Genomic DNA, 20,239 nt, shown 5'->3' with positions numbered 1-20,239 from the left:
TCCTTTGGATTTTCTTGTTGGAAAAGGAAAAACGGGAGATGGAGAGCAGCATGGATGGCTGAAAGGGAATAGATAATGCAAGAAATACAGAAATAATAAAGAAATATAATAAAAGCAAGAGCCCTCTGTTGTGATTGGCTTGGCCACCCTGATTGCTGCTGCATTCCCCAGAGCTGAGCCTGGAGCAGCCCCCTGGCAGCCAGGGCTGCTCCTGGCTGTGCAGAGCCCAGACAAGCTCATGGCACAGAAAACAGCTCTGGGAGACCTGCAGGGTTTAGTGGGTGACCTGTAAAGCAGAAGTTCCATTCTCTATTAACCATCAGTCATTAATATTAATTCCAGTGCAGACAGATGTTCAGTCCTTGGAGGTTGTTATTTTCTCTTGTATCATCCAGAAGCCCAATTTAGGGCTGACTCCAGCTCTGCTTCTCCAGGCAGCAGAGATCTAAACCAGCTGTAATTAAAGAAAACGACATAAAAGATTGCAGGGTGTGTGGGGGGGGGGGAGGGAGATCAGCAAATCTTACAGCTTTGCAAGAGATTAATTTTATTTTTAGCTAATATTTCTCCCTGCTCCTCAGGGCTGTTTTCATGCAACACATTCTGTGCTGCTTCCCTTGCAGCGGCCCATTGATTTTCAATATTTGATGGTGTTGGTGCACGTGGCCATGGGGGATCTGTATCCTAGGGCACATTCACGTGTGTCCTCACACACCAAAGGCCACCTGTGGTGTCCCAGCCCTCACCTTTGCCATGGGGATGCTGCACAGAGCCCAGAGGTGCCACTCCTTGCTGCCATGGCTTTCTGTGGCTGCTGTGCCAGGCCAGGCTCAGCCCTGAGGTCCCAGCCCTGCAGCATCTTCCTGCACTGCCCAGTTTCCAGCTGACACTCCTTTCTGTGCAGGAAGACTAATGAATGGCCCCAATGCCACTTTTCTGGTGGCTCAGGATCCAGGGGTGGCATTTCCACATTCCTACTTTACATGAAGCCTGAAGGAAGCCCTCAACCCTTCCCAAAACACACCAGGTTAGAGGGAAAAAATGGCTTTTCCTTCCTTGCTCCTGCTCCTCAGTGAGCCTGGATGGGGCAGAGGGGCCCAATTGTGCCTGGGAATGTGACGTTCAGGAGCTGCCACTTGGGTTGGCTTTTTCCCAGCCCCAGCTCCAGGCTGGCACTGTGCTGGAAAGGGGCATTGCTGTGGCTCAGTGGGACACCCTGAGCCCCCTGGCTGGCAGTTTTGGGGTGCCTCAAGGTGCCTCAATGAGCCTCTCTCAGCAAACTCTTAGTCAGGGACCCCCAGAGAGGTTTTGGCATTCAAGACATCTCCTATCCCATCCCAAACCCCATCCCATTTCCCAGCTCCATCCCATCCCACCCCATCAGGGTGGCCACAGCTGCATTCCCTGCAGGATTCACATCCCAGCTCCACCACTGCCAGCACAGACACTCCAACCAAAGGCAATGCCAGCCCATGCAGCCACTGCTGTGAGAAGATAATTAAATCAACAGGTAATTAACCCTCCGTGTGGTCCCCATTTTGTGTGATGTGAGGGTGATGCTGGCGGTGCAAATCTCCAAGTGAGGCATCCAGGATGAGCTCACAGGCAGCACTGGGCTGGTTCTGGTGTCCTTGGCTCCACCTGCAGCTTTGTGAGGGTGTGTGATCCTCAGAGCTGGGATGAGTGAGCCCCCAGGTATGGTAACATCTCCCAAGGTGTGAGTGCAGCCTGACCCACAGCGGGTGCTCTGTCCATGCCCTGCCCTGCAGAGGGAAAAGGAAGGGAGGAAGGGAGGATTAGATGGCATCAGTGTGGCTGGCAAAGACCCCTGACACCTGCAGGGGCAAGGGCAGGGCTGGAGGAGCTGGGTTTGGTACCCTCAGCCAGAACCCAACACAAGTCTTGAGGGTTGGGATTTGTCCCCGTGGCTCCTGCTAAAATGCTGTGAGTGACACTGCTGGGGTCTCAGCTTGAATGGAAACTGGAGATGCCAAACCAAATTCCACCATGGTGCTGGTGATGGTCAGCCAGGCATTGGCTCCACTCCCCAAAGCCCCAGCTCCATCCCGAGAGCGGTGCCACAATGACCACGGGGTGTTTTTATTCAAAGTGCGGGACCTTACAGCAAAATCCTCACACAAATGTTGCCAGGACCACTCTTGAGGGCACGGGGCTGATGGTGGGGGGCCAGTGTGATCCCCAGTGATGGGGGACAGCCAGGAGGGGCCATTGCCCTCTGCTCTGCCCTGGTCAGGGTCAGGGCTGGCTGGGCCGGTGCTGAGGAGCCACGTGCACATCCTGCGAGGGGAAGAGCCCTGCTCCCAACATCTGCTTGGCGTTTGTTTGTCTTTCATTCCCATTCCCATTCCTGCCCTGCCCCCCCTCTGCTTTCATCCCTCCATCTGCACAGGCCTAAAAATAGGGCCAGACTCGGTCTGTGCCTCATCAGCCTGTGGGGATTTTTGGTATGATCCCATTTGTGGCCCGACAAGGTGGGGACAGGACCCACCAGTGTCCCTCGGATGCCACTTTCCTGCCACTGATGCCAAGTGGCTGCTCAGGGGTATCTGCACCCTTGACTTTTGCCCTGGGCACTGTTCCCTGCTCCCAGCCCAAAATGCTCAATGCTGGGCACGGGGGATGTCAGGCTGAGCCTCATGCCAGCTCCTGCATGGCCCCACTGCTGCACCTGGGCTGGGCACGACACCAACTGCAAGGTGCCCTTGTGGAGCAGAAAGAGCAGAGAGATGACCCCAGCCTCCCTCATACGCTCCCCAAAAGTGCAGCCTTGGGTGAGGAAGTGGAGCCACAGGGACGCCCTTGTCACCTGGCTGGGGCTGCAGGGGGACCTGGCTCTGCCACCTGGGCAGCTCTGGGGTCCCCAGGGGCTGCTCCCCGAGTTTCCATCCCTCCTGCTCCCCAGGCAGGCTCATCCCCTCGGCCTCTCGAGAGTGTGGAGCAGGATGAGCATCAATTTGGCACGTCCTTGTGTCCCCCTGCCCGTTCCCCAAGTTGCTATGAATAAATCATTGTTTTATTAAAGAGAAGCAGCTGCTTTTTTTCTTCTCCTTTTTTTTCTTTTTTTTTTTCTTTTTTTTTTTTTTTTTGACACCCCATCCGTACCCACGGAGCCCTTTGGCACATGCTCGAACGCTGAAGCCCCATTGAGGGCCCCCAGAGCATAGCAATTGATACACAGAGATCCCCAAATCCTATTCAGACCCCGCTTTTCTGCACGAGCAGCCTCTAAACAGCTCATTCACTGCTCTTTTTGTCGCCGGGGTTAAGTGGTTAAGTGTGTGTGGATCCCATAAAAGGCCTTTACTCCATGAAAAGCTATATTTACATTGTAATCACCAAAGAACTGTTTAGGTAGTCAATAGCGGGGCAGCGGCGGCGGGGGCTCGGCGGCGTGTCCCTCACCTCTCCCGCTGAGCCCCCCGGAGCAGGACTTTTGTGGGATTACGTCCCCCCTCGCCAGCTGCCGGGGCCGCCGCTCTTTGTCTCTTTGCGGAGCGGGGACAGCCCCGGCTCCCGCAGCAGCATCCCGGGACAGCCCCGGCTCCCGCAGCAGCATCCCGGGACAGCCCCGGCTCCCGCAGCAGCATCCCGGGACAGCCCCGGCTCCCGCAGCAGCATCCCGGGTCCCGCAGCAGCATCTCGGGTCCCCGGTGGCCCTGGTGCCTTGGCAGGGACAGCGCCCGGGGTCCCGCAGCAGCATCCCGGGTCCCCGGTGCCTTGGCAGGGACAGCCCCGGCTCCTGCAGCAGCATCCCGGGTCCCGGTGGCCCCGGTGCCTTGGCAGGGACAGTGACCCGGGTCCCGCAGCAGCATCCCGGCTCCCTCAGCAGCATCCCGCATCCCCGGTGCCTTGGCAGGGACAGCCCCGGCTCCCAGAGCAGTATCCCGGCTCTCTCAGCAGCATCCCGGGTCCCGGTGGCCCCGGTGTCTTGGCAGGGACAGTGACCCGGCTCCCTCAGCAGCATCCCGGGTCCCGGTGGCCCCGGTGCCTCCGGGCAGGGAGAGCCCCCGGTCCGGTCCCGCTCAGCACCGCAGGGCTGGCATGAACCCGGGGGATGGTGGCTCCTGGGGCAGCTGTGAGCTGGCTGGGCTGGTGGCCGTGCAAGCAGCTTGGTGAGCTCATGCTGTCATCAGTGGGAGAATTAGGTTGGGTATCAGGGAAAGGTTCTTCTCCTCAAGGGTGCTGGGCACTGCCCAGGCTCCCCAGGGAATGCCAGAGCTCCAGGAGCTTTGGACAGGACCCCCAGGCACAGGGTGGGATTGTTGGGGGGTCCAGGACCAGGAGTTGGACTCAATGATCCTTGTGGATCCTTTCCAGCTCAGGATATTCCGTGATTCTACTCTGTGATTAACCAACCCCAGGAGCTTCCCTGGTACCCCATGAGTGAAGTGTGAGCTAAAATTTTATCACTTTAACAAGATTAATTGAGCACAGCCAAGAATGGCAAAAGTAAAATTAATTCACTGAGAGGAAGGCAAGGGCTTCCCTTTCCACCAGCAGCAATTTCCATGTAATCAATTAGATGATGTTCCAACTGATATCCCCGTCAGGGAGTGTGCCTGCTCTCCCTGCATAGGAGCAAATATTCACAACAGCAGCACCTGAAGAGTAAATATGGGAGAATCCCCCCATATTCCCTGGAAACCCCCGTGAGGTGTGCCCAGGAGGGATTAGCACTGGGGCAGCCAGTGGGAATGGGAGGGTGCATCCCAGCAGGAACTCAGATAGGGATGGAGGTGGGCATGAGGTCAGGAAGGAGGCTGGAGATGGAGATGAGAATAGGATGGAAGTGGGTATGAGGATGGGACTGAGGATGGGGATGCTTCTCCAGACACATGCCAGCAGAGATCCCTGTGGAGGAGCAATTCCAAACCACGCTGCTCCCATCACAAACCACAGTGAGTAAAGTGGGCACAGCCCATGGGACGTGGCCACCAGCCCCTGGGTGCTGGGGTGGTGGTGGAACAGCTCCACTTGGTGGGGCCTCCCTTCCCCTGCTGTGTTTGCTCCTGAAAAACAGAAATGAGGATGTTTTCACAGTTCTCAGTTACTTCAGCTTTTCCTGGTGCCTCATGTGAGGCTTTGAGATACAAGAAGTTTAGAATTCTTTTACTGCCAACGGGAATTGGAATTGTGAGGCTGAGCACACTGGTTAAGAAAAGAAGGTGACTTTGCCAGTGGGCAAACCCCCATGGATGGGGTTCCTGGCTCCAGCACAGCCTGAAGGACGGCATTCCCTGCACAGGAGCTGGCAGAAAGCTGCCCTGAGTGCCCCTGTGCCATGCCCTGCACTGGCAGCACCACATTTCCAGCATTGCTTTGCTCCTGGCCCTGCCTTGCCGAGCCATTCACATCATCCCAGGGTTTTGTTTTCCCTCTGCTTTGGCTCCTGCCTGGATTTTTCAAAGGCTCTGGAGCAGCAAGCGCCCTTCCTCCCCCGGCCGGCGCACATTGTTCGAATTAGTGCCTAAATGAAAGGATATTGTTGGTTCCTGTTGGGAGATAATAACCTCGGTAGCGGAGGGAATTTCACCCATGCAGAGAGAATTTGCTGGGCTGCTCCCCTCGCCAGGGTCTGTCTCGCTGGGACGATGGCTGATGGGAAAGGATCCGCCAGGAAGAGGGAGTTTATCTTGGCATGCTGCTCTAATTGCTGAAAACTCTGCTTTCTGACCTCAAAAATGTGCCACTGCTCCCCATCTGGCACAGGGGCACCTGTGGCACAGCTCAGCTGGGATCAGGGCTGATAGCAGCGGTTGCCAGCCATGAGCCCCGTGGAAAAGTGCTCCTGTTCCCAAATTCTTAGGGGATTTTGGTTTTCCCTCTTCCTTCCCATCCATCTGCCTTCTTCCATGGCTTAAGGAGCTATGAACCCCTTGCCATGCCATGGAAGTGGAAGAAAGACAAAGGAAAATGTACCCAGACAATGGAAATCCCAGTATTTCCATTTTATTTCAAGCATACGGGAAGCATCCTTGTCAGCCCAAAAGGCACCTTCTGCTCCAGTCTTCTGTTTTGGGGATGCCAAGTGGCTCCCGCTGCCTCAGTCACCACCATCCCCAGGATGTTGTGGCAGGTGCTGGTGGTGTGGAGGTCACAGGGACACAAGGACAAGCACAGTGGCACCTGGATGATGCCAGGACAGGAGGGGATGGGCTGTGGGATCCCTCCATGGTCCCTGTTCCTTGCAGCCAGGTGGGCACCAGTGCTGAGCCCATATCCAGCCATCCCACCTGGCTTCAACCTGGACAGTCATTTCATTTTACACCCCAAATTTTAATTTTTTTTATGTAGCCAGTTGTGCTCTGATTGAATTTTTAACAGATGTTTGGACTTGTTATAGGTGAAGGAAAAATAACTCAAAGTGTTTCTTGAGTAGAGCTTGTTCAAAGTTCTCCAGTGGAGCTGTTTCCACACCAGAAAATCCTGACTATGTGCAATCAAACATTTAATTTCCATGGACACAATATCAGAGGATTCCTTCAGGTTAGAATCTGTTACAGTTATTAATCAAAGCGGCGCAGCTGAAATGAAACCTTTTATTGAATGTTGTGACAAAGGGATAAATTAAAGCATTTCTGGAATGTATCAGATTCGGGTCCAAGGCTGAAATTTCAAAATCCTGACGTTTTTTCTGCGTTATGAAGTCCAAATGTGGAGCCTTTCTGTGTCAGAGCGAGCGTGCAGCATTCAGGGGGTGCTGGGGCTGGCAGGGAGGGAGGGGATAGTGCTGGGGCTGCAGCACATGTCACACATCCCCTTCCCAGTTGGTGACACCAGCCCTGCAGGGACACTGTGGTGAGGCTGCCCTGGAGAGTTCGGAACAGCCAAGGGATGGTGGTCAAATAAAAAACATATAATTCAATGTACACTGAGATTTTCACCCTGAATCCTTGCGTATAAATAAATCCATGTGCTGGGAAGCTCTGCCTGCAGCCCCGTGGGGTTGGGGCCGTGGCTGGAGCAGATTTGGGGACCCCAAGGCGGGGACCAGCCTGCGGCTCTGGGAGGTGACGCCGAGGGGCAAAGCCACCCAGAGGCACCGGCTGTGCGTCCCTCCCCCTTCCTTTCCATTTCCCAAACAATTTCCTAATCAGCTCTTTCTGTCTGGAGTTTATTAGTGATTCACAGGCCAAGAGGAAATGGTGATTTTTGGGTCCTGGTCGGATGGAAGGGGTGGAGTCGGCAGCAATATTCCCTTTTTGTGGCTCAGCAGGGATAAACCACAGAGGAAACATCAGCCCAGGTCCCCTGGCCAAGAGAAATCCATTTTTGGGGGGGTTTAGGAAAGCAAAGAGTAAGGAGGCTTGCTCCTCAGAATGAGTGCTTTGGCAAGGGGGTCTCTGCCCCTGCTGGGTGACAGAGCTGCGTGTCCATCCCTGGTGAGAGGGTCACACCTCTGCTGGGCTCCCAGACCCCGCAGCCCTTTCCTCTTCCTCCTCCTCCTCCTCCTCCTCCCAGAGCCACCCAAAGGCTGATTCTTGGGGCTGGGAGCTGCTGCAGCGAGCAGGCTCTGACCTCCGTGGGATTCCCAGCCCCTCTGAAATCCAATCTGGCTGCAGATCCCTGGCATTTTTCACCAAACACATTGCATTTGCCACTGCTTTGGATTCTGATGGAAAAGGAATTCAGGAGTTACAGGCAGCAGGACTGGGCAGGGGCTGGGGCTGTGCACAAGGGAATGGGATTTCCTGCATCCAGCCCTCTCTGCCCCTTCCCTAAGTGGTGTTTTCCCCAGAAAATCCTGTGGGAAATGCAGACCATGGGATTCTGTGTGTAAAGCAGCAGAGGGCTGGGGATGGACCTGGCCTGGGGATGAGGATGGAGCCAGGCCAGGGATGGGGCTGGGCTGGCAGTGATGCTTCCTCCCTCCAGACCAACAGCTTTTCTGGCCCCTCTCGTACAGCCTGGGGTTGCTTTTCTTTTCTCAGCCTAAAAAAAATGACCAGGGTTTAGAAAATAAGAGTGTTGTTTTTAAATTTTGTGAGGCCAAGAGGACAAACCTGTTAATAGCATCCTCCTCCTCCTCCTCTTCCTCTCTCCATCTGCAGGACCTGCTCCCAACACGAAGTTTTCCAGCCCCAGCTCTGCAGTGTGGTGGTCCCAGTGGCAATGCTGGACCTCAATCCTCACAGTCTCAGTCCTTGTGAAGCCCCTCACACCAGGGACCACATTGCCCAGAGACATCACCCATGGCTTTGGCCCAGTGCTCAGCCCCAGTTCCAGTGGCCGTGGGGACAGCTGCATCCCCAGGACCCCCTCAGTCCCCTCCCCTTGTATTTACTGAATGTGTTTACAATTACAGGGGATGCCAGGGAAGGCTGTGGCCAGCGAGTCAGCGTCGGGGCACTGCGGGCTGGAGGTCAGCACACTGTTTACTTTAATTTCTCTGAGAGCTTTTTGGGAGATTTCCCTCCTCCATTATTAAACTCAGATGAGCCGCTGGGGAGGTTAGGTCGCATGTGGTTCAGGGCACTTTTTTCTTTCGTAATTTTTTTCTTTTTTTTTTTCATATTTGCAATGTTTCACCCTTAACTCTTTCAGGACAAGCTGCCCATCTCAGCACTGGGATACCAAGATGAGCCCACGAGTGGGATGGAGGCTCCTGGGTGAGCTGTGACCTGGGCTGGTGCTGAAGATGCCATCATGTCCCCATCTGAGCATCACTGGGAGGTTTAGTTGGATATCAGGAAGGAGTTTTATCCCCAGAAGGTGCTGGAGCACTGAACAGGCTTCCCAGGGAATGGTCACAGCCCCAGGGCTGCCAGAGCTCCAGGAGCACTTGGACAATGCTCTCAGGGACAGGGTGGGATCCTCAGGGTGCTGCTGGGCAGAGGGCACGGGGGCTGCAGGCAGAACCTGAGGAACAGCAGCACCAGCACTCAGCAGGAGCAAGGCTCTGCATCCCCAGCTCATTTTGCACCGGGTGGCTCCAAACTCTGCTGCCTCCTTCCCAGCAGAGGGGTCAGGACCAGCCATGGCTGATGTCATATGGGCACAGGGCCAAGTGCCAGGGCTCCTTCTGGGACTGATTTGGTTCAAAGCCTGTGGCACGCTGCAGAGGTGAGCAGGACACACAGCAGATGAGAAGCAGACAGCAGGATGAGCACAGGGAGTGGGAGCTGGGCCCTGGGATTGGAGGGTGAATTCCAGCATGGCCAGTGCCAGGCTGCCAACTCTGGCCCGTCCCTGTGATGGCAGCAGGTTTCTGCTGGTCACAGAGGCCACCCATTCCAGGCCCCAGGGAATGGCCCTGGTGGAGTAATTGGTGCCAGTGCCCTCTGGAGAAGCTCCAGTGGGTCACCCCAGCACCCTTTGGCCTTCCAAGCCCAGGAACTCCAGCTCCAAAACCCCAGTGAATCAAGTCCTGTGCTCAGCCTCCTTAAATTATTTTTAATTTCCTGGAGGGAGAGCTTTTAATTTATTTCTGGAACAAAGTGAGGGAAGGGGAGGGGAAGATGACTCTGAAGTCCATCACTAAACCCTCTCCACTTCCAAACATTCCCTTTCCCACTGCCCCTGAAAGGACCAGCCCAGCCCTCCCTGAGTCACCATGTCCCCTCTATCCTGTCCCCAAGCTGGGGTTCCCTGCTCTGGGGTTCCCCACAGTGTCCCCACAGGCAGGTCCTTGCAGAGAGGGACAGCTGGGCCTGGGGGACACTGGCTTGCAGAGGAATGGAACTGTTTTCACAGGAAGCAGCAAATCCTGCTGGTCCCCATCAGATACAGACAATCCCAAGAGCTGGGCTGAACCTGAGCTGCACCAGTACAAAATCCCAGTGAGACAGACCCCTAAAATCACTGCTTCTGGATCCCTCTGTGAACCCAGAACTTCCCTGGCTCCTGCCATGGTTGGCACCAGGGGAGGAACCCCAAACCCCCCAAACCAGTGGAGCCAGGGCCAGGGCAGCAGGTTTGCAGCAGGCTCCAGCACACTGGCACCCCTTGGCCTGTGGGGATTCCTGGGGTGGGGACAAGCAAAGCTGAGAGAGGAGAAACCCTGCTCCTGCTCTGCCCTGGAGCCAAACCCCAGTGGCACTCGTGGTTTTCTGTGCTGTTGAAATCTAAACCAGAGATGGAAAAGGCCTGTTTGGGATGTGCCTCTTGGTAAACTGGGGGAAAAGGTCCCTGAATGGATCAAAATTCCCTCTGTGCTCTCAGTGATGAAAATTTCACCCAGTTTGAGTTCAGGCCATGACAGGAGCGAAGCCCAGAGCAGCACAAAGCAAAGGCTTGGCTGATGGCAAAGGCTGAGCTGAGCCCATTGTGTGCCCAAACTCCTCTTTCTGTCCTGCCCATTCCCAGGTGCCTGAGTCAGCTCCTGCCTTTCCTGTGTGACAGGAAGGGTTCGTTCCTTTAATCCCAGGCTTCCCCTGGAGCTGCAGCCCAAGTGTCCCAGTTACAGCTCCTGGTCCTGCCCCTCTGACTGCTCCTCCATGGAGTTGTCAAAGCCCTTGCAGCAGCCAGGAGCAGGAGAGGCTATCAAGGGGCCTGTCAGGCAGACGAGAAATTAAAACAACTTATTTATCACTCACATATTCCACTGCTCCAAACCCTCACCACGTCATGGGGGAACATCTGCTCCCTACATCCCACCTCCAGCAATTCAGAGCTTTCAAAAGGATTTTTGTCCATCCTGGAAGCACCTCCATCCCTCTTCCTCCCCCTCGGGGCAGGTGAGAGGTGCCGAGCCCAGCCCGGGGTTGGGCTGTGGAGGGTGCTCTGCTCGTGCCGTGTCTGTCCCAGAGCTCGCACAGGATGCCAGGCAAGGCCACATCGGGTGATCGGGCAGGAGATGGGGCCATCCCCGCCCGGGGCAGCTCTGGGGGTGACTGGGCAGTATGGGGCTGTCCCCACCGCGGCTCCCAGCCGCACAAAGCCTCTTTATCCCCCGAGACGTTCCCGGTGCTTCATGTGACCCCCGCGCCGGGCGCGGGCTCGTGGGAACCGTTTGATGTTCCTGAGCCTTTTCCTTTCCCAGTGCCGACACCCCGGCTCCGGGCGAGGGGAATAAAGAACCCACTGAGCGCTCAGCCCCGTCCCCATCCCCACGGGGACCTGCTGAGCCTCACGGGACCCAGGGGCCGGTGGGAAGGAGCCAGAGTATCCCAATCCAGCCACCCTGCCCGTGTCGGGGAGCTCCCACCAGCACCCACCCAGCATCCCTGTCCCCACCCAACATCCCTGTCCCCCCCATCATCCCTGCACCCCCCAGCATCCCTGTTCCCGCAGCATCCCTGTCCTCCCCCAGCATCCCTGTCCCCCCAACATCCTTGTCCCCCCCCCAACATCCCCGTCCCCCCCACCATCCCTGTCCTCCCCCAACATCCCTGCACCTCCCATCATCCCTGTCCCCCCCACAGCATCCCTGTCCCCCCCCAGCATCCATATCCCCCCCAGCATCCATATCCCTCCCAGCATCCATATCCCCCCCCAGCATCCTTGTCCCCCCCAGCATCCCTATCCCCCCCATCATCCCTGTCCGTCCCAGCATCCCTATCCCCCCCATTATCCCTGTCCCCCCCAGCATCCCTATCCCGCCCATCATCCCTGTCCCCCCCCATCATCCCTGTCCCTCCCCAGCCCTGCCGGCGCTGTCGGAAGTGCGGCCGTGTCACCTCCCCACGCGGGGCCGCTTCCGCTCCCGCTCCCACCCGCGGCGGCGGCGGCGGCGCACGGAGCCCGGGCCGGGGCCGGGGCCGGGGCCGGGGCCGGGGCTGGAGCAGGGCCGGACCGGGCCGGTGAGTGCTCGGGGCCGGGCGGGCGGTGCGAGCGGAGCGGCGGCTGCCGGGGCAGGGTTCAGGGGGGCTCTGCGGGACCCTCCAGCGGGGCCGGGGTCCCGGGGGCTCCGGGGGGCTCCGGGGGGCTCCGGGGGGCTCTGCAGGGCAGGGATGCTCCCCGGCTCGGCCCCTCCGGCCGCGCATCCCCCCCGGCAGCGCAGCCCGGCCCCGCTGCTATGGGGTGCAGCTGCTATGGGGCGCAGCGGTTTTATGGGGGTGTCACCGAGCAGATGTCACTGCGGGGGCTGCAGGGCGGGGGTCCCGCGGTTCCAGGCCTCTGCCAGCACCTCGGGCTGGGCACGGGCTCCTGCGCCCCTCCTGGTGCCCCGCTGCTGGCCGGGGTCAGACCGGGACACCCGATGGGTTCCTTGCTGAGGTTCCTGTGAGGATTCCTGGTAGGAGAGGGCTTGGAGAGCGCCTCTCGCTGCCGGTGACCCGGCAAGGAACACTGGGATAACCTTCCCTTTTCTGGGCCAGCCTGTTCCCAGTCCTGCAGGGAGGGAAGGTCAGTGGTGTCGCCACTTCGGGCACAGGCTGAGGCCAGCCCCCGCCCTGATGCAGGGCTGGTGGCAGAGGTTGTGCACAGGAGCCCAGGCAGTCTCGGCTGCTGAAGGACATTTATTGCTGTGGGGACAGCATCTCCTTCCAAGCACACCTTTACCAGCATGGAATTAATTGCATCAGCCGCAGCCCAAATGCTGCCCGCAGCACGTGCAGCTGTGTGCCTGAGCCCCGTGATGCCCTTTGGCATCACCCAAGGGATGCTGCAGGAACAGGAGCTGGGACTGGAGCTCTCAGGGAAGACAGATGGGATGGGAGGTGGCTCCTTGAGCTTCTGCATCAGGTGGGAAGATGCCCTTGGACGGGTGGCACACCTGCCTATGGCAAGGGATGAGAACTAAATGAGCTTTATCTCTTCCAACCCAATGCATTCCCTGATTCCATGATGTAGCATGGGGCCATGCTGAGAGCAGCAGTCCAACACCCGGGAACACTGACCCCATGGTAGGTCCAGTGCCTTTAAAGAGGTAAATAAAGCAATGAGCGTGTTTTTCTCCACTGCAGCTGCCCTGAGCTCACAGCCCAGGTGCCCACAGGCGTGTCACGGCTCCGTGTCTCTCCTGCAGGCAGGACACCGGTGAGATGTTTGCTGTATGCCCGGCAAACGCCCCGTTCCGGCAGGGCCGGGGGGGCCCAGCGCTGGGCACGGCCCTCCCAGGGGCGGGACATGGGCCGGACTCCAACTCCAACTTCGTGGGAGAGGTGTGTGACAGCAACGAGAACTGGAGCCAGCCAGCGCCGGGGTCCCCGCCGGAGGAGGGCTCCAGCCGGAGCGAAAACACCACAAATCCGTCGGATAATCTGCTGTTATTAATGCAGAGACAGATGGGCCAGGGCCGGCTTAGGGACAGCGCCCCGGGCCCGGGTGACCCGCACCCCGAGCAGGGGGAGCGCAGCCCCCCCGAGGGAGCCGAGGTCAGCGGGGCAGGGGGACACAGCGCTGCCCACGAGGGCTGTGCCAAGCCCCCGAGCTCCCCCGCAGAGGACAACGGCTACGCCAGCAGCTCCCTGAGCATCGACAGCCCCGACAGCGCCTGCAGCACCACCTGGGACCCTCCTGCCTCTGCCCCCCGAGCCGAGAGCCCCCCTGAGGCAGAGCCAGCTGAGCCCGAGCTGGGGACCCTCTTCCCGGCGCTGGCAGAGGCTGTGCAGCACCTCCAGGACAAGGAGCGCTTCAAGGAGCAGGAGAAGGAGAAGCACCACATCCAGCTGGTGATGTACCGGCGCCTGGCCCTGCTGCGCTGGATCCACGGCCTGCAGCAGAGAGTTGTGGACCAGCAGAACCGGTTGCAGGAGAGTTTCGACACCATCCTGGATAATCGCAAGGAGCTCATCCGCTGCATGCAGCAGGGCCCAGCCTGCGTGGCTGCTGCAGCTGCCCCTGGCCCCTGAGGTGCCACCAGAGCAGCCTGGCCCAGCCCTCACCCTCCAGGTGCTGTGCTGTTGGCTGGTGGCATCTCCATCCTGTGCCTGGGTGCCCACCCTGCCCTTCCCATCTCTCTCCAACGCAGCCAAGAGTCCCCGAAGAGTTCATCTCCATCATCCTCTGCACTGGAATTTTTGTCCTGCATCCAGGTCTGGGGTGGCACTGGGCTGGGTTGACCTCAGGATCTTGGGGTTTGCTGAGCTCGAGGTGACCAGGCTCATCTTTAAACCTAATCTGCTCCATTGTTGAGCCTGGCTTAGCCACAGCAGTGCTGGGATGGCCGTGCTGGAGCTGCAGGGCAGTGAGGGCCCCAGGGCAGTGAGGCTTCCAAACCTCCCTGGGCAAAGCACTTCCAGCACTGCTGCATCCCTGCATCACTGCAGGTGATCCCACCTGCACCGGTGCATCCCTGCAGCCACAGCCCAGCCCCTGGCAAACATTGCTTGTTGGTGAGAGTGAGGTGTCCTGGGCTGTAAAAGAGAAAAAAAATTCATTCTGAAAAGTGACCTCAGAATGCTGGAAAGTAAATTTAAGTCAAATGATCCAAACAATGTATGTTTTTAATGTCAGTATTAGTGAAAAGTTAATTTAGGTCTATGTGTGTGTGCACGTCTGTCTGCTGTGGGCAATGCTCTCGCTCAGTGCATGATCCCAAAGCTGCTCATGAACTTGTGGTGTTGGTGTTTATATTAATTTATCATTTGGGAGCAAAAAGAATATTTTTTTTTTTGAATCTGCATTTTATCCAGTGAGAGCTGTACACAGAACCCAAAGAACAATTGTCTTAGCTAGAGATGGAAAAGGAGCTGCTGTGTGTGTTTGCTGTGCTTTGCTGTGCATCCATAGGACCCACATTCCATTTGAGTGCTGAGGAGGAGGAGGAGGAGCAGCAGTGAGGGCTCAGCCAGAGGGGTCTGCACTCCCCATCCTGCCCTGGTTGCTGAGCAAAGCTGGGGACTGATTCCATTTCTCATCTGCAAAGGAGGGTGAGGAGGGATTCCAGAGATGCCTCCCAGCCAAAGTGCTGCCTGCCATTGGAGGAGCCACTTCACCAGGACCCCAGGGAGCAGCAGAAGAACCTGGCACCCACCGCCCACCAGATGCTCCTGGACTGTGGATGAACAACTGTGGCCAAGCCCACCAGTGGCCCATTGGCCAGGGGCAGCCCCAGCCTCCTCCTGCCCCACATGGGGCACGGGCTCTGCCCCCCCTGGGGCTGCTGCCAGTGGGTGAAGTGAGGAGAGCCACAAAAAACCTCCTCCAAAAAGGACATTTTGATGGCAAAGGGTGCACTCAGCTCAAAGCAACCTGTGCCAGCGCTGGAGGATTCTGGCAGCTTCCTGCAAGGCTCCTGCTGCCCTCACCTCCCTTCTGCTTGCTCGTGTCCAGCTCCTGCTGCCTCTGTTGTATCCCAGACCTGTGATCGTGGGCATGTTGCACACCTTAATAAAAGCCTTGGAGCTGAAGGAGCTGAGCCCCTGCTGGATTTGTTCCTTCCTTTCCCTCCCCAAGGCCTCAGGGCTGGGAGCAGCCACCCTGTGCTCACCACGGAGGCTGGGGATTGTGCAGGTGGAGCTTGGGTGAATGGCAGGTGGAGGGCACAGGTGTTGTCACCTTCCTCCCGTCCCTGCACCCCTGGGCATGCTGCCCTGCTGTGCCAGCTCTGGCAGTTCGTCCAGGCTCGGTTTTCCAGGTTTTTTTTTAAACCCCGGTGTGTGTTGCTCCTCCCCTCTCTGCCGTGGGGTGCGGTCTGAGTGCAGGACTCACCTTCTGCCCCAGGAGAAGGCGGCTGGAACCGGGGGGACCGGATTCCCGCATTCCTGGCACCCTGCCCTGCGGCCCTGCTCGTGGGGAGGGCTGGGGGCAGCTCTGGGTGATGGGGGTGGCAGATAACGACACCTGAGTGTTGACCCAAAGGTGACTTTGCCTCAGGCTTCACAGAGATTAGCTAGAGATGAAAAACCGAGGCTGCAGCAGCCCTTTGAACCCTCTCTCACCTTTCCCCCCACCCCTTCCTGCTTCTTTCCAGCCTCTGAGTCTGTGGGAATCCAGGGATGCAGTTCAGGGATCCATGTGCAGACACAGCAGGGCATGAAGGGCAGAGTGGCCACATTTTTCCATCCTCGTCCCTTTGTCCAAGCCCTCGGGGGTTCCACAGGATGGGGGGTGCTCCTCTCAGAGCCCTTTTCTCACCTCATCCGCTTCCCATGGAGCCCGTGCTCCCTCAGGTTTGGGGGAACATGAGCCCTCCCAGCCCTGCAGCAAGACTGAGAGATTCTCTGTTTGTCTTGGTCAAATGCTTTACACAAATAATTATTTCCAAGGTAAATATTGTGAAAATCCAGATTATTTGCTCAAGAAATGAAAGAATAACTGCGGGAGCACATCAAAGAGGTGGATCTGCTCTGGCAACAAGAGGCTTCCTCCCTGGTTATTGGGAGCCTGATGCTCCTGCCCCAGGAGCTGGCTGGAGATGGCCAGAACTGATTTGCAAAATCAACTTCAGACAGAGCTTTTCTACCCCCAGCTCCTGCGCCCCAAATGAGATTTGGGAATTAATTAAAAACCCGACCAATTGCGGGGGGGGGAAAAAACCAATAAAGACACAAAATGCTGCAGGGTTGAGCCCGGGCCAGCTTGGAGGGGGCAGGGTCCCACCCCCCAGGACAATCTGACCCTGTAGGGGCAGGGTCCCACCCCCCAGGACAATCTGACCCTGAAGGGGCAGAATCCCACCCTGCAGGACATTCTGACCCTGTAGGGGCAGGGTCCCACCCCCCAGGACATTCTGACCCTGTAGGGGCAGAATCCCACCCCCAGGACATTCTGACCCTGTAGGGGCAGGGTCCCACCCCCCAGGACAATCTGACCCTGTAGGGGCAGGGTCCCATCCCCAGGACATTCTGACCCTGCATCCCGTGCTCAGCCCCCTGTGGGTGCAGTTCAGGTGGGATGGGTGCCACGGGCAGGATCTGACCCAGGGCTCCATGCCAGGGATTTCCCCATCCTCAGGGACGGCCAAACCTCCTTAAAGGGGCTGAATTCTCACCTCACAGAGGGATTAGCTTGGCTCTCAGGGCAGATGCTGCAGCCCCAAACACGCCAGGTCTGTGGCAATGCCAGCAGCAGGATCTGGATCCAGCCACTGCTCTGATCTGGAGCCATGTTGGGGCTCCCCCCAGCACGGGGGGATCTGAGCTGTGGACCCCACAGCATCCAAGTCTGAATTCCCATGCCTGACCCACGGCCCCTCTGGTTTTAAGGCCTCCTCTGAAAGTTTATTATTACTATTATATCAAATCCCTGTGACGCTGGGCCAGTTTTACTGCACAAAGCAGGGTTTGGCAAATGCTGCCTTGCTTTGAAAGTTAAAATAATGGCATTACACCAAAATCAAGTATTTATAAAGCTTTAGAGGGAAATATTTTACCTTGTAATTGGAATCCACTCTAACCCTTTCCAGTATTTTGTGGGTTTAAAAAAAGTCTTTAAAAATAAAACTGAATGATGTGATAACTGATGCAATGAAAGTACAAAAGAAAATTAATCATCTCAGGTCATTATTCAGAGATCCAGACTGAGACACACTTAAAGCATCCTGGGATCCCTTGTTTATTGTGTCTCAAAGACTTCCAGATCCCACATGTTTGGTTTGCAGTGGGAAAAGGGCTTTCCTTGCTCTCAGCTGGGGAGGTGAACACAGCCAGAGCTGCTCCCCTCACCCCAAATGTCACATCCAGGCAGCACCCAGTGTGCTGAGGGGTCCCACTCTCTGGGCACCCCCTGTCCCACTGCCACCATCCTTCCCAGGCTTCTCCCTGGGGCAGGAGGAGTGAGGCTGCCTGGAGAGACGAGCTCAGCCCTTATAGGATCCTCATGTGCCACCGTGCTGGGAGCACCTGCCACTGCCTGGGAGGTCCAGGAGGGTGGTGGGGAGCAGGGGGGCTCTGTCCTGCTGCTCCAGTCTCTCCACAGAGAGATCCTCCTTGTCCATCCAGGAGGGGATGTCCATCCTCCTTGTTCATCCAGGAGAAGGGATGTCCATCCTCCTTGTCCATCCAGGAGAGGGGATGTCCATCCTCCTTGTTCATCCAGGAGAAGGGATGTCCATCCTCCTTGTCCATCCAGGAGAGGGGATGTCCATCCTCCTTGTCCATCCAGGAGGGGATGTCCATCCTCCTTGTCCATCCAGGCTCCTTTTCCCTGCAGCCCTGGGTAAGTGGCACTGACCAGTGGGAACTGGAGGGTTGGGGGCAAATCCTGGGAGTTCCTGTGGTCCTGAGCCTTGGTGCATCCCTTCTGTTCCAGCAGCATCCACTGGGACAGAACCACCATTCACAGAATTTTTCAGGCTATTCTCACTCCCTGGTGTTTTATATTTCATTTTAACTGCCTCACACTGTCAGAATAAATACCGAATAAACACAGGCACCTCCTGCTTGAAACAGAGCAGAGCAGCACCAGTGCCAAGGGCTCGGGGTGGACAAGGTGGGAGGCAGGATTTGGAATACCAGGATCTTCCCCCCACCTTGCACTGCTGAAGTGTCAGGGCACACTGCAAACCCTGATGCCCTTCCAGGGTATTTCTAAAACCTTGGAATATGTTAGAACCTGGGCATCATCCCAGCCTGATCACTGCAGCTGGAAACATGAACCTGGAGCACCACAGGCAGAACTGGACCACGCTGGGATGTGAGCAGCACAGCCCGGCTCAGTGTGAGCATCCTCCTCACCCTGGAATGGTGTGAGCAGCGCAGCCCGGCTCAGTGTGAGCATCCTCCTCACCCTGGAATGCTGTGAGCAGCACAGCCCGGCTCAGTGTGGGCATCCTCCTCACCTTGGATGGTTCGTTTTGCCAGGACCCGGTTCCTGCCCGTCCTTTCCAGCGGCGTTGGGATGGGCGGGACCCCGAGCCGGGCTCTGCCGCGGTATCTGATGGAAACGCAGTTTGAGCCTCCCTTCTTTAATGATTCCCTTTGAAATGTTGTTGCTTCCGCACATCCCCCTTCGGGGTAGAATATTAAGCAAGAGCAACTCGGCTGGAAATTCAGATTGTTTTTGTGTCTGTTTTCATTTACATTTTAATGACAGAGGAGTTGTAGCAATCGAAGCAATCAGGCTGTTTGCAGCAGGGCCAGGGAAAGGGGCAAAAAAAATCACCTGCCACCACCTCACCTTTGCCCTCTGTAAACAGCACCAGGAGCTAGGAATCACCAACTTTGGGCATGAAGGGGCTCTTTTTCCCTTTCTCCTGCCCAGGCAGGTGGGATTTAAGTCAGAAATGGGTTCTTGGACCACTTGCAGGGCTTTGCCCAGGTGCAGCATTGAGACACAGGTGCACTGGGTGTTTGGTGCTGGGGAAGGGGATGTGGTGTGAGGGAGTGAGCACATGGGTGCTGTCCATTTGGGATGGTTGGGTGCTGAGGCCGAGGGTGTTGCTGCTGCTCCAGGAGCTCACTGCACCTGCAGGAGGAGGGGGAAAGGGCTCCCAGGCATCTGCTCTGGACAGAGGTGGGGCAGGATTTCCCCTGTGAGAGCAGAGCCCTATCCCAGGAGCCAGCACCTCCTCAGTGCCTCACCAGCAGCCCGTGGCTCTTCAGATGAGGTATGGGGATCCAGGCCTCCCTGAGAAAACAGCTGGGAGTAAAGATCACTGGAAGAGAGGCAATAAACTCTCGGTTATTCTTCTGCCAGGGAGGCCAATCGAGCTGCAAAGAGTGCCCCAAGGCCAGCTGTACATCATTATTTCCTCGCACGGGTCCTGGGTGATGTAGTGGCTGTCTGGCTGCAGGGAATGCCTTCCTGGTTTTCAGCATCAGCACTGGAATATCTGGAGCCCTGGAAGCATCGGGTTGAATCCCAAAAGCCCCAGTGCTGCATTTTATTCCTTCAAGATGATAATAATCCCAAGACACAGGGCCTGTCCATGAGTGTTTGAGGGCTAAAATCAAAGGTTCTTCCTGCACAGCCAACAAACCCCTGTGCAGCCCCAGGGGCTCACTGGGGGGGCTGCTGGCTCCTCCTGGCCATGATGGGGGGACACCATTCCCCACGGGCTGCTGCAGTTTGGGATGGGGCTGGGGGCTGCCAAAGACAGGCTCCAGCTCTGTGACACAGGTGGGACTGCAGTGTCACCACTGCCAGCCTCTGCAGACAGGAACCCCTGGGGTACAGGCTGGGCCCGGGTTTCAACCTCTGGGATGGCCAGACTGGTGTCCAAGCTCTCTGTGGACCACTGGAAGTGGACAAAACCTCAGATCAGTGTGGCAGAGTGAGGCTTCCAGCTTGTCTGTGCTTAGACTTAAACTGAAGTGCCTGGCTTGGCTGCATTCACAGACTCTATCTATGTTTTCCATCTTGGAATCTCCATTTTCCTCTGTCCTGGCTTAATTTCTCTGCTCTGGACAGGGCCAGAGGGAGAAGGCAGCTTCCAGCTCCCAGTCACGGATGG

General features: G+C 57.1%; 1 protein-coding gene and 1 long non-coding RNA gene across 5 annotated transcripts; one reads left to right on the top strand and one right to left on the bottom strand.

The window, feature by feature from the left end:
* Window positions 1–6,546: 6,546 nt before the first annotated feature.
* On the bottom strand, window positions 6,547–11,156 carry LOC139602939 (uncharacterized). The gene is made up of 2 exons (XR_011683525.1): window positions 8,025–11,156; window positions 6,547–7,953 (listed from the first exon to the last, which is right to left on the bottom strand). It is a non-coding gene; the product is annotated as an uncharacterized lncRNA (long non-coding RNA).
* Window positions 11,157–11,621: 465 nt separating this feature from the next.
* CUNH1orf216 (chromosome unknown C1orf216 homolog) lies at window positions 11,622–15,254 on the top strand. Of its 4 annotated transcripts, none has more exons than XM_071453085.1 (2): window positions 11,622–11,762; window positions 12,867–15,254. In XM_071453085.1, the coding sequence occupies exon 2, from the start codon at window positions 12,945–12,947 to the stop codon at window positions 13,752–13,754; it is 810 nt and encodes a 269-aa protein (XP_071309186.1). In that variant the 5' UTR covers window positions 11,622–11,762; window positions 12,867–12,944; the 3' UTR covers window positions 13,755–15,254. The 4 variants fall into 4 exon arrangements, with proteins under 4 accessions (XP_071309186.1, XP_071309187.1, XP_071309188.1 ...); XM_071453086.1 differs by having other exon boundaries at window positions 11,627–11,762; window positions 12,889–15,254; XM_071453087.1 differs by having other exon boundaries at window positions 11,631–11,762; window positions 12,929–15,254.
* Window positions 15,255–20,239: the final 4,985 nt, after the last annotated feature.

Source organism: Agelaius tricolor, unplaced genomic scaffold (assembly GCF_023055355.1).
Source record: "Agelaius tricolor isolate 1412-34295 unplaced genomic scaffold, bAgeTri1.0.p SCAF_36, whole genome shotgun sequence".
Classification (NCBI taxonomy): Eukaryota; Metazoa; Chordata; class Aves; order Passeriformes; family Icteridae; genus Agelaius; species Agelaius tricolor.
The sequence above is the reverse complement of the archived record's forward strand: the minus strand, read 5'-3'. Positions and strand labels throughout refer to the sequence as shown.